Raw genomic sequence first — 14080 nt, 5'->3', positions numbered from 1 at the left:
AGATATTTCGGAAATATTGGACAAGCATTTATTGGAATTATGAAAACCGAATTTTTCCATTCAATGCATATCTTGAGAATATTTTCGGTTTTGGAAATTCCTTGGTGTCCAAACATCCTTGGCCTATAAATACCTAAGTTTGGATCTCTAGCGAACTATCCTAAGATCCATCCAAACTTCATTTCTTGTTGTTTCTGGTGGAGCCGTCTATTAGGAGAGGAAAGTTTCCTAAATAGGTGAAATCTCTTATGACCACTCATTTAAAGGCTTTTGTGGGACCAAGAAGCTTTACGAGTATCGTTGGTGGGAAACTAGATAATTGCAATGTTATTAGTTTTCAATTGATTTGAATTGACTAGCGGTTGTTGAAACTTTGATTGCACCTAGTTTGTTTATGCTTGAGAATCTTATCTTCTGATATAAGATTCACTCAAACTAGATCAGAGTATCAACGGGATCTTTAGAACTGTTTGTGGATCTAAAGACATTTTTTGATAATCCATAGTTAACAGACTCCGTTCTGTGCGTGATTGATTACAAGATATTCAAGTGGTGTTGTACAGGTTATTGAAAATTAAAGAAGGTTTGAAGACGAAAAAGATTTCTTATTGGTTTCGTATGTTGTGAATTGTGTGCACAAACCTTGATCGGCTGGGATCCAACTGGAATCGTATTTATTCGATTGATTAGTTGCTTGAGATCGACATTCTTTATATATCTCTTTTGAGATTTATTTTTATTGAGTGTGAATCTATACTTGACTATTTCGGTAGTTAAAGTTAGATTAATCTAACCAGACAACGGAGTTTATTAGGTTAAACAGAAGAGCTTTTGTCAACAACTCATCTAAATCTTTAGCAATATTGATTAGAGCGGTTACCAAACAGATTCTTCCTTTGATGTTTAGAATACGATCTAAAGGACTTTTTATTCACGTGCGTGACTCTAGAAGTCGAAGACGTAGGGATACCGAGGGAACTAAGTAGCTCCGGGAGTCTGCTTGGTCTCAACTATACGAAGTTGGTATTAGATTTTGTATAGCGGCCTAATTCTGAGTATTTAAAACTGGACTAGGTCCCGGGGTTTTTCTGCATTTGCGGTTTCCTAGTTAACAAAATCTTGTTGTGTCTTTTACGTTGATTTCCGCATTATAATTGTTTATTATAATAAAATTAAATACACATATATGTTAACTCTGCATTACTTGATAGTGATCATGTAGAGCTTGGTTATCACCGAACCTATTATCAAGTAACACACTTTGTTGTTGTATTGTCTCAATCTTGAATCCATAGTAATTCACACAAGTTGTCTTGTTGTCGTATTGTCTCGATATCGTATCCATAGACGATCACACGAAGGGTGAACCGAATTGTCGTATTGTCTCGACTTTGTCCATAGACGATCACATTCGGTACAGGACTTATAGGTTGAATCTTGTGGTGTATTTGGGTACCCTCGTCTTTTCACTCTTCAACTCTAGCTTCAATTCTCTTTAAATAAGGAACATGTGCTAAATCTACTGGTGCTCGTGGTTTGTATCCATAAACAACCTCGAAAGGACTCATACCCACACTACGATTTACTGAGTGATTAAATGCAAACTCATATTGACAAAGTTTCTTATCCCAACTCTTCATATTTTCTCCGACAATAAATCGTAGTAAATCACCCAATGAACGATTCACAACTTCTGTTTGTCCATCACTTTGAGGATGATATGCGCTACTGAAGTTAAGTCTTGTATTAGCTAACTTCCATAAAGTCTTCCAAAAATAACTAAGGAATCTTGTGTCACGGTCACTCACAATTGAACAAGGAAATCCATGCAGACAATATATCTCACGGAAAAATAATTCAGCTACCTTCAGTGCATTAGTATTCTTCTTGCAAGAAATGAAATATGCTATCTTTGAAAAACGGTTAACAATTACAAATACTGAATCATTTTCCCTCTGAGTTCGAGGTAAACCTAGCACGAAATCCATGCTCAAATTTGTGCAAGGTTGACTTGGAACTTTCAACGGCATATACAAACCTGTATTAGACGCTTTTCCTTTCGATACTTGACAGATTCGACATCTATCCACAAATCTTCCAACCTCAGGTCTCATGGTAGGCTAGTAATACGAATTCGAAACAAGTTGAAAAGTCTTGTCTCTGCCCATATGTCCTTCGTCATGTAAATCTTTGAGAATCTTGACACTGAGACTAGAATCTGAAATACATAATTGATTTCCCTTGAAGAGAAAACTATCATGCATATGGTATTCACTTCTTGCTCCTGTATTGAGAACATTCACAATCTCTGTGAAATACGGGTCAATTTTAATAAGATCAGAATATGAATCGAAATCCAATACCTCAGTTCTCATAGTATTGAGAAACAGACTCCTGCGACTTAAGGCATTAACAACTTGATTCTGCGATCCAGCCTTGTGTTTCAGCACAAAAGTGAACTCTTGTAGATAACCATCCCACTTACCATGTCTAAAAGAAAGATTTTCTTGACTATTGATGTGCTTTAAAGAATCGTTATGAATAAGATAGTGATGCCAATGCTTCAAATCCTGAACTATTCCATTGAACTCCACGTCATATGTACTATAATTAAGCTTAACACCATTCAACTTCTCAATGAAATAAGTTGTTGTCGTCCTTCTGGACTCAAAATAACTCCAATCCCCACCTTCGATACGTCACAATGTAATTAAAACGGCTTGCTAGTAGCATTAACAGTGGTGCAATAATCAACTTTGTTTTGACATCTTCAAAGGCTTCATCAGCTTTGTCTGACCATGAAAACTTGCTCCTTTTACGCATTTAGTGATTGGGGCTATAATGGTACTGAAGTGGGGATAAAACGTCGGTAAAAAGAAGCAAATCCATGGAAACTTCTTACCTGGTGCAAAATACTAGGTTTAGTCCAATTTTTAACAGCTTCAACCTTGGACTCGTCCACTTTGATCCCCTCCTTGGTCACAATATAACCGTGAAACAAAACCCGATATGTCATGAAGGAACACTTTTTAATAGATGCAAACAGTTTCTCCCTGCTTAACACAGAAAGCACTTATCGAAGATGTTGGACATGCAAGTCCATATTAACATTATAAATGAGAATGTCATCAAAATAAACAACCACAAAAGTACCGATAAAAGGTCTCAGTACATAATTCATGATAAGCATGAATGTACTTGGTATATTGGGCAAACCGAATGGCATAACCAGCCACTCATATAAACCCTCTCGAGTTTTAAGCAGTCTTCCACTCATCACCTTCAATAATCCTTATGTAATGGTATCCGCTTTTCAAGTCTAACTTGGTGAATACCTTCTCTCCACTCAACTGATCTAATAAGTCATCCAACCTTGGAATAAGAAAACGGTATTTGACTGTGATTTTGTTGATAGTTGACGGTCAACACACATCCTCCATGTAGCATCTTTCTTTGGGATCAACAAGGCTGATAACTAAGACTCTATTGGATTAATCCCTTTTATAACAACTATTCAACTTGGCGACGAAGTTTTTCATGCTCTTTAGGACTCATTCTATAATGTGATTTGTTTGGCAAGCTTGATCCAGGAATTAGATCAATGCGATGTTGAATATCCCAGAGCGGTGGTAACTCATCAAGCAATTCGTTAGAAAAGACATATGCAAATTCTTTAATTAAAGGTTGAGCTGCAATGAGGATACTACTTTCAGCATGTTCTTCTTTTCCAATTAACACATATATTTCACTTGCATCTTCTATCTCATCTTCAAACTGCTTGAACTATAAGAGATTGGTAACTTCTACAGTAGATGGTTTAGGAACAATCTCTTTACTGGGTACAAGTATTATACGGACGTCATCCCATAAAAACATTGTAGGTATTCTTATAACCATCATGACTAGTTTTTCTATCAAATTCCCATGGACGACCCAACAACAGATGACAAGCATCCATACTAGTAACATCACACCAGTATTTATCTTTATATTTGTTACCAATTGAAAATAAAATCAAGCAACGTTTGTTTACTTTTACCTTGTTCTCTTTCTTAAGCCAGGAAAGCTTGTAAGGATGTGGATGTTCCTTAGTTTCTAGTTTGAACCTTTTCACAACCTCTTCATCAACCAAATTTCGTAACTTCCAGGATCAATAACAAGACGACAAACCTTACCTTCGATCATGCAAGTTTACTGGAATATATTGGTGCGTAACCACATATCGTCATATTCTTGACGCGGAGTAAGAAACTTCTTCTCACCATAAAGTTGACTACTTGATCTCCATAAACAACTTCATCAGTAGGGTCAACATCTTCAGGAGCATCATCAAAAATTATATAATCACCACTGTTTCTTCAGCGAACAACACCTTATTCACCCGTTCTCATTTGTGACAGTCACTTCCTTTATGTCCAGGTTCTCCACACTTATGACATCGGCCTTCAAAAATATTAACTTGGGTTTATTTGGGGTAGACACAGAATTAGGTTTACTATATGTACCTGGTGTTGAAGTACTACGGTTACTCATTGGAGATGCTTCCACATTGGTACCCCGACTCGAGGTTCTACGCCCCGCTTGCTTCTCTATCCGCCTTCTCTATGATGTGCATCTAATATCGAAATACAGTCAAACATATTTAGTGTGTCCTGATATTGTTGTGGTAGACCACCTATATAACGAGCCACTATTTGCGCTTCCGTCTCTGACAGGTCGTTAAGAGTAAGTAGTCGGTAAAACTCCTTGGTGTACTCATCGACATAACGTGCTCCTTTGCGTAGGTTTAGCAGCTGCTAGTACATCATGCCAACGTGGTTATGTGGAAAAAATTCAACTCTCATGCGTTTCCACATCTTCTCCCATGAGACTAATTTCTCCTTTCCCTTACAACTTCGTTGCAATTTGTGTTGTTGCCACCACGAATTAGCTCTCCCACGGAACACAGTTGCTATCAATTAAAATCGTTTTTTATTTGCTACATCTTTAAGTTCTAAGACTTCCTCAACAGTATTCAACCAAGAAAGAAACTCTTCTGGTTCAAAACCCCGTGAAATTCTGGAATCTCTACTTTTATTCCTGCTTTCCAACGATCAGAATCTTCACGTCGGTTTATTCTATTAGCAAAAGGGTTTTCATTACCTTCTTCTGATTCGTCTTCTACATCTTCTTCACGCAGATATTACATAGAATCAACATACCTTCGATATTTACCATTAGTTTTTCTCTCAATTCATTAACGTTAAAAACTTCTAGAGCACATCCTCGACCTCGACCTCTACCTCTACCTTGACCGACTTGTACTCTTGGAGGCATCGTATAAAACCTAAATTTGTAATTGCAGGAAATCCTACAATACACCCCTCATATGATTTTATCGTTGATCATCCTATTTTTAGGTTTACACTCTTAATTTTATTGATTAATTTCTGAATATTCTTACAAGGAAAATAAAGAAATCAAGAATGATCTCTGCTCTCAACTTTCTCTCTCCTATTTACTTATCTCTCACTCAAAAAAGATCTCTCTCTCTCCTTTACAACTCGAATGACTATTTATAAGGGAAATACTTAATGGATGACAGTTAATCTATCCTTTATTTTCGGATATGGTTTGCGACATTCTCGCAACCTTACAAATGTATTATTCGCAAGCTTTCTAATTTTCGCATGACTATCACACCTTTCTCATGATCCTTGCTGATGTTGTTTCTGAAATTGTTCTGCGACGCTTTTGTGCAATACCATTGTTAACTTCGCTGAGACATAACTGTTGCGAGATTCTGTTCCTACATCTTGCCTCTTCTCATATCTTCTCTGTAAAGTAGAGAATGATGTGAGAAATGCCGCAACCGCTTATTTTCTCATATTCTGCATTCATCACACATATTCTTTCTTCTATTTATTTCTCGACACGTCTTTTGTAACCGTTAATTTTTAACCGTTTAAATATTTCCATATTAACCACGTTTATTTTCTCGAGGAAAAATTCCCTCTATATATATTTATTTTCATCCTCTTCTTCTTTCTTTTTATTCTCTCTGCAACTTCATCGTTCTTCTGCAAACTCCATCGTTGCAACTTTTCTTCTTTCTTCTTCAATCTTTTTAAATTCTTCTTCATCTTCAAATTAGATCTTCATAGTTCGTGATCTTCTTCAAGATAATTTCCCTGCTATCATCTTTCATGGATTCATCAAGGTTAGTCTTCTTTTTTCTTCCTTATAAATTTTGCTGAAATTGATATATTTGAAATTGATCTTGTTTATTGCCTTATGTGATGTTATTTATGTGATTCCCATACTCTTGTTATTTCAGCAAAAGCGGCTCCGACACCAAATTTTCAGTTCAGAATCCTAACAACCCCAAATCACAGCATAAAGTTGTCGTTCATAAAAGGAAGTCTGCGAATGAGAAGGTAGTAAGAAACACTATTTTTTCTAATAACAATATTGTTTCCTTTGTTTCTTATTTATATTGTAATTCGCGGGGTGATAAAGATCTTCATAGACCTCACAAGAAATCTCGCCACCTCAAGGCTATTCCAACTACTGTTCCCTTCCATCTACTTATTTCTTCCAAATCTCCTGCGACATCTTTGCAAGATAAACCTTTATCTCCAATTCATGAAGACGCTGCCTCTGACTTCATTTCTTCCAAATCTCATGCGATATATTCGCAAGATAAACCTTTATCTCCAACTCGCGAGAATGCTGCCTCTGATTTCATTTCTCCTGTTGATCTTCCTATGACTGAAACTCCCCTTGTGGTTCCTTCTGCGGATGAAGCCTCTTCTCTTTCCATTGAGAATCTTTCTCAACCTTTTGTATCCACCAGTTCTCTTCCTAAGTCTTCTCCTTTGTCGAAAGAGAGCGTGGAAGGGATAAATATTGCTTTCAAGGTTTTATCTGAGATTCTAGATGATGGCAAGAATTATTCCACTGATCCCTTCAAGTCTAATGTTTGCGAAATTCTGAGCAAGCATTTGGGTTCTGACAAAGCTGCTTGGCAGACAACTTTAGAAAAAGAATGTAATGCTCTTCGTCTTGAAAACCAGAAACTTCATAACGTTTTGCTGGATCGTGATAATCTTCGCAAGAAGAATGATGAGTTAAGAGGTATGATTTCCTCATCTATGTCTTTAATTTGCTTTTTAGATGGTTTTATCCTTCCCACGCTTAATTATCCTTTAAATCCCTCTTTCGCATGTTAAGCATTAAATCGGAAACGAGTAATGGAGAGATATCAGTTTGAATCAACTGTTGAAGAATCCCGTGTTGATAAAGAAGTCTTAATGGATCAATATAACCAATTAGATAATCTCTATTCATATTCTCTTGATCAAATAAATAACCTTACCAATGAAGATACCCAATTAGTTGAAAAACAAGATCTATTAAGTAATGAAGTATCTCGTCTTTCTTACTCTTTAACCAAAGCTAATTTAGGGATGGAAACTTTATCAGATGAGAATAAAACCTTGTCTCAAGAGAAGCGAGTTTATTTAAACAAGATGGCGATATCTTCGCAACAACTTAATATTCTCCAAAAAGTATGTGCTAACCAAGAAAAATCTCTTCGCTCTTTAAGAAATGAACTTAAAGAAGTAACAAAATCATCTATCACTGAAAGAGATTCACTCATTCAAGGTAGAATAGCTTTAAGTGTGAAGGCAAACCATCTTAAAGATCAATATTCCAAATTAGAAGAATCTTATTCTTCTCTTGCGAAGAAAAATGCCTTCCTTGTTTCTAAAGAGAAAAATCTTCAATCTAGACTTAAAGGTTTAGTTGGAGATAAATTTGATGACGCAATGGATCAATGGGAGAATTGTTGTCTATCCTTGGTTCAACATCTTATTTCGCAAAAGGAAGGTAGTCATAATAGTTTGACTGCCTTAATTATCTTTCCTTTGTCATATCTCTCTGAATTCCTTATCTTAATAAAATTTTGTATTCTATTTTTTGCAGAGTCTGAGAAGAATCTTCATTCTTCTATTTCTGATTTGGAGGCTAAATATGCTAAAATTCGCAAAGAGAATGCATTACTTGTCTCTACTCTTACTGGTTCTCGCGACCGAGCAGAAAGAAGACTTGATTATCTTGCTTATTTAAGGATATTCAAGATAGGAATAATCAAAGATCACTTCTTCGCCAAGTTCATATCCGGGCTGAAGTCCTTGTAAACGACATTTTATTGTCCAACTCTCTTCCTCTTACATCAATTGATCCTTTAGAAGTAGATGATGATGAAGTTCCTCGTCCTGCTGATAGTGATTACGATTATGAAAGCGGTGCAGAGGATAAATTCCCGGAAGATGAAGAAGAAATTCCTTCTAAAGAAGTATCTGCTGGTGTTAATCAGAATGAGAAAGAAATTTCTCCCGAAGAAGTAGTTGCTGACGATACTCAAGATGCTAATCAAGTAATTGCTGGTGATAATCAAAATGCTAGTCATAACAAAGATCAAAGCCGAAATGAAGGAGAAGCTTGCGAGAATGTTGGCGAAGAACTTCTGTCATCTCCTGCTACTGATATTGATATTGAAGCTTGAGCTTCTTTTCTAGCTTTGTTTTCTTGAGTTGTCTTATTTTTATTACTTTTGAGAGCTGCATTTTTCAATCGACTTTGGAGTCAACTATTTCTTTTAATATTTTGTTGATAAGAAAGATAATGCTTATTGTATATCGATTCCCATACTTGCCTCTCATTATCTTTCTTGCGAAAAATATTTTGTTATAAATGCTTATAATTAGTTTGTTTTATTATATGGTCTTATTTTGCCTTCCTAATTAAAGGTCTTATTATGCCATCTCTTGTCATTGCGACAAAATCGCAGGACGTCCTTGCACTTTCATACAAAAACCCATTGATCTTGTCTTAACTTTTTCTTTTGTATTATGGCCTCTTCAGGAGTGTTGCGACAATATGACAGGCCTAAATATTCTTGCGAAAATAAAGCCCCATGATATTGCCGTCTTGCGATGAAATCGCAGGACGTCTTCGCACTTTCATGCGAAAACCCATTGATCTCATCTTAACTTTTTCTTTTGTATTATTACCTCTTCAGGAATGTTACACAAATATGACAAGCATTAATTATCCTTGCGAATAATAAGCCTCATGACATTTGCGTCTTAAGACACTTATCATCTCCCTAATGGAGGGTGCCGCCCTTATCTTCCCCCTGGTTTCCCCTTCAAGGAGGCGTACTTCTACCATACAAGGTTAGATCCTCCCATCCAGTCTTAACAACAACCAGTTGTTTTCGCAGCCTCTTATCCCTTTTACCTATAGGGCTTATGGTTTCGAGACTGCACCCTAAGTGGGGTTTTCTTCAGGCCGAGTGCAGTATAAGCCAAGACTTGTCAAGAATGGAAAGGACGCTTCAAATGCCCTCGGAACTCTTAACTCAACCGTGTACCTCGGCGCCTTGATCAAATCTGCACTCTTTGGGAGAGTCCTTATTACCTTAGTCGTCCAACCTAAGTCATATGCTTAAGTTGAGAATCCAAGGTGCCTCTCCCGGATGGGTTTTATTGACCCCAAATCTCCATGACTCAGATTCCGGTGGAGGTATAGCCTTTCCCTGAGTCATGTAACAGGTACCCCCTAATATGACGTACTTTAGGTCTTACATTTGCCTCTTGCGAAATTTTATTCGCGAACTATGGTGTACGCCATAAAGGTTCGCCCCTTTCTTTTATGTCATTGTTCTCTGCGAAAATTTCGCACATTATGATCTTGTTTTGTCATGAATAATCCTGCAATTATTCTTTCAGAATTCATAACTTCTCAAAGCTTCTTACGGATAATATCTTTTCAAGTACAATCTGTTCCATGGTCTATGTAATCTATGACCAACATCTTTTCCTTCTGGGTCCATTAATCTATAAGCTCATGTTCCAACTATCTCCTTTATGATGTAAGGTCCATCCCATTTTTTCGCTAATTTTCCACCATTTTCTCGTTGATATATTGGTGTTTCTCGCAGAACTAAATCTCCTGGTTGAAATTCACGTATCTTGACACGTTTATTATATTCTCGAGCCAATATTCGCTGATAATTCTCCATATGTTGTAAAGCTTTTTATCTTTTTTCTTCTAATTCATCAAGTTTGTTTAGAATTAAACCCGCACTAAGATTTTTCTCCCAAGCTTCTCTTTTTGTTGTCGGAATAACAACTTCTGTTGGTAACACCGCTTCAACTCCATATGTTAAACAAAAAGGTGACATTCCAGTAGCTTCTCTTCTAGTTGTATTATAAGCCCATACTGCATTATGTACTTGTTCACACCATGATCTGTGATGTCCTTCTAATTTCTTCTTTAATATATCTGCAATTGTTTTATTTGTTGCTTCTACTTGTCCATTAGCTTGTGGATATAAAGGAGTGGACTTTCCACATTTTATCTTGAATGCATTGAGTAACATTTCTATGTTCTGCCCCTCAAACTGTTTCCCATTATCAGATACCAACTGTGCAGGAATTCCAAATCTGCAAATGATATTTTCGAATATAAATGTAAAGATATCTTTGTCGCGAATATGTTGTACTGCCTTCACTTCTGTCCATTTTGTGAAATAATCTGTTGCGACTATTAAGTATCTTCTTTGTCCAGTTCCTGGTAAAAATGGCCCCACAATATCTAAGCCTCACTTTCCAAAGGTACACACACTGGTTGAAGATGACAATGGTGCTCCTGGTGCATGTATCTTCTTTCCATACCGCTGACAATCTTCGCAACGTCTTGATATTTTTTTGCATCTCCATGCATGTATGGCCAGTAATAACCTTGCATTTTTGCTCTATGTGCCAAAGATCTTCCTCCACTATGATTGCCAGCGTCTTCACTATGTAGCATTTTCAGCACCTTTTCTCCTTCCTCTCGTGTCAAACATCTGAGTGATGGTCCACTAAAAGATTTTCGGTATAACAACCCATCTCTTAATTCATAATTCGTTGCTCGGCTTTTTAACTTGTGTGTTTCCAATCTATTTCTTGGTGTTTCTCCTTTCGCCAAATATGCGTGAAGCTCCATTCTCCAGTCTGCGACATTATTTATTTGTTCTTATTTTTCATTATCTATGACCATCACATCCACATCTTCCTCTTCTTTATTGACTGATGGTGACAGAAGTGTTTGTATTTTTATGCATCTCGCAGTTGGATCTGTCGTCATACTTGAGATGAAAGCAAAAGCGTCTGCGAGTCTATTATCCTTTCTTGAAATGTGCCTCCATTTTATTTTTGGGATTTTCGCTGACAATTCCTCAACCAGCTTCTTGTATTTCTTCAGGGATGGTTCATTTGTAGTATAATCTCCTTTTATTTGGCGAATAACTAGCTGCGAATCACTAGTGATCCTGGCGTTTTCTAGTTTCATTTCTATTGCGAATTTTAATGCATGTACCACAGCTTCATATTTTGTTTCATTATTAGTGGATTCAAATTCCAACCTGAATGAAAAAGCCATCTTTATTCCTTCTGGCGAAATTAAAACAATTCCAACTCCATTTCCTTCACCATTTGATGATCCATCTACCAGTATTTCCCATCTATTTGGTTCTGTTAATAAATCTTTTGTATCTCCATGTTCGTCTTCTACATCCATCATTTCTTCTACTGCTTCATCTTCTTCCAAAGGAAATTCTTCCAAGAAATCCGCAATAACTTGTGATTTTGGTGAAGATAAAACTTCATATTTAATATCAAAATGGCCTACTTGTGCATTCCATCTCTCTACCCTTCCTGATCTTTTAGAATTCTTCATTACTGATTCAATTGGTAATTTTGTTAATACCCTTATCTTGTGTGCTTGAAAATATATGTGGAGCTTAAATGATGCATAAACTAATGCTAAGATCAACTTTTCAATTTTTGAGTAATTCTTCTCTGCGGTATTAAGAGTTTTGCTAATGTAACAAATGGGTTTCTCCACTCCTGCGTCTACTCGCAATAATACAGCACTTAATGCATGTGAAGTTGTCGCAAGGTAAATCAATAATTCTTCTTCTGGTTCTGCCGTTTGTAAGATAGTTGTATTCATAAGATGTTCTTTGATTCCTTGAAAAGCCTTTTCACATTCATCACTCCATTTAAATTTTGCACCCTTCTTGAGTATATCGAAAAAATATTTGCATTTGTCTGATAATCGCGTAATGAATCTCCCTAGCGAAGCTAGAAGCCCATTCAACTTCTGTACATCTTTTATTGTTGCTGGTGTTGGCATGTCACGAACTTCTTGCACTTTTTCCGGATCAACCTGTATTCCTTCCTTTGATACAATGTAGCCTAAAACATTTCCCGATGCAACTCCAATAGTACACTTCTCGGGATTCAATTTAATGTTATGTTGTCGCATTTGTTCAAAAATCTCCCTCAAGTCTTGTACATGGTCCTTAACTTCCTTACTCTTTACCAACATGTCATCCACGTATACTTTTAATGTTTTTTGTATCCATTTTGCGAATACCTTCTCTACCATTCTTTGATATGTTTCCCCCGCATTTCGCAAACCAAACGGCATTTTCGTATAACAATATAAACCTCTAGGAGCAAAGAAAGCAGTATAATCTTGATCTTCTTCAGCGAGAGGAATTTGGTTATACCCTTTGTACCCATCTAAAGATGATACCCTATCATTTCCTGCTGCAGATTCCACCATTTGAGGAATATCGGGTAACCGAAAACTATCTTTAGGGCAAGCTTTGTTCAAATCAGTGAAATCTATGCAAATCCTGATTCCCTTGTTTTTCTTTGGGACAATGACCATATTCGCTATCCATTCTGGGTATTTAGCTTCTCTTATAATTCCTGGCTCCAACATTTTCTGTAATTCTTCTTCTATTTGGGAATGGTAAATTGTTGCGATTTTTCTTATTCTCTGTTTAAATGGTCTCATATTTTTGTTAATCTCCAGTCTGTGGCAAGCAATTTTTGGATCTATTCCTGGTATCTCATCCATGTTTCCTGCGAAAATATCTTTATATTCTCGCAGCAAATTGACAGTTATTTCTTCTTCTTCTATATTCATTTTGGTTCCAATTCTCAACACTAGAGGCTCCTCTTCAGTCCCAACATTTATTTCTTTTGTTGGTTCTGCGGCAGTGTAACTGGGTTTAGGTTCTCCCATTGGTGTGGGTTCATTAATTGCTTTTATGGATCCTTCTCCTTCTTCCGAAATTTCGCTGGGTATTCCTTTGCCTTCTTTCGCCCTTATCGTATATACTCTAAATTCTTCTTCCTTCTTTGCTTCCTTTACCAATTTTCTGCGAAATTGTTTCCTTTTTGCTTGTTCTTCATAACGCCTTACTTCAATTTGATGACATAATTTCGCATTATCAACATCTCCTCTGATTTCACCTATTCCACTTGGAGTGGGGAATCTAATACAGAGATGCAACGTTGATACCACGGCTTTTATCGCATGTATCCATGATCTTCCTAATAACATATTATATGGCGATTCCATATCTACCACGTACAATGTCACATGTGTTTCGATTTATCCAAGTGGAATTTGTACCACTATTTCTCCTTTAGGTTTTGTTGTGGATTTTCCAAAGCCGTGAACAAAATATGTTGAATTGGACATTTCTTCATCTTTAAATCCCATTCCCCGAAATGCATGATAAAACATTATATCAACTGAACTTCCTGCATCAATTAAAGTTCTGTTCAACATCCATTCTCCTGTGGATTTTATTGTTGTATCTTTCTCTTTTCGTGTAATAGGCATTGTGACAACCACTGGAGATGTATGATTCAAATTTTCTTTTGGTATTTCTTCTGCCATGAACACAATTCTTTGTTTTTCCCAATCTTTCAAAGGTGAAGTTTTTTCTACCGCCGTAATTTTCTTTCCTTCAAAATTTCGTTTATGTATTCTTCCTTTGATGTTTTCATGGAATTCATTAACCAAGCTTTTTGTATCATATTACATTCCAATTTTTTACCATTTTCATTAATTTTATTCATCTTTCCTCTAACTGATTCACTGATTTGTTTAATCACTTTCTTGGTTTGAAATTTCTCAATCATCAATCTTCAACTTTCGATCTTCAATCTCCCTGTTTCTA

At 36.4% G+C, this 14080-nt stretch overlaps 1 protein-coding gene across 1 annotated transcript; it reads right to left on the bottom strand.

Annotated features, from left to right (window-relative positions):
* Positions 1 to 2120: 2120 nt before the first annotated feature.
* LOC113355294 lies at positions 2121 to 2823 on the bottom strand. Its single transcript, XM_026598120.1, has 2 exons — positions 2690 to 2823; positions 2121 to 2604 (listed from the first exon to the last, which is right to left on the bottom strand). The coding sequence occupies exons 1-2, from the start codon at positions 2821 to 2823 to the stop codon at positions 2121 to 2123; spliced, it is 618 nt and encodes a 205-aa protein (XP_026453905.1).
* Between the last annotated feature and the right edge of the window lie 11257 nt (positions 2824 to 14080).

This window comes from Papaver somniferum, chromosome 1, assembly GCF_003573695.1.
Source record: "Papaver somniferum cultivar HN1 chromosome 1, ASM357369v1, whole genome shotgun sequence".
NCBI lineage: Eukaryota > Viridiplantae > Streptophyta > Magnoliopsida > Ranunculales > Papaveraceae > Papaver > Papaver somniferum.
This window is presented reverse-complemented; position numbering and strand designations above follow the sequence as displayed.

Excerpts from the sequence above, each read along its gene's own strand:
- LOC113355294 (XM_026598120.1), bottom strand. The coding sequence starts at position 2,823 with ATGCGTAAAAGGAGCAAGTTTTCATGGTCAGACAAAGCTGATGAAGCC. Across the intron at positions 2,605-2,689 it reads TACATTGTGACGTATCGAAG|TACATATGACGTGGAGTTCA; the intron begins GTGGGGATTGGA and ends GCTTAATTATAG.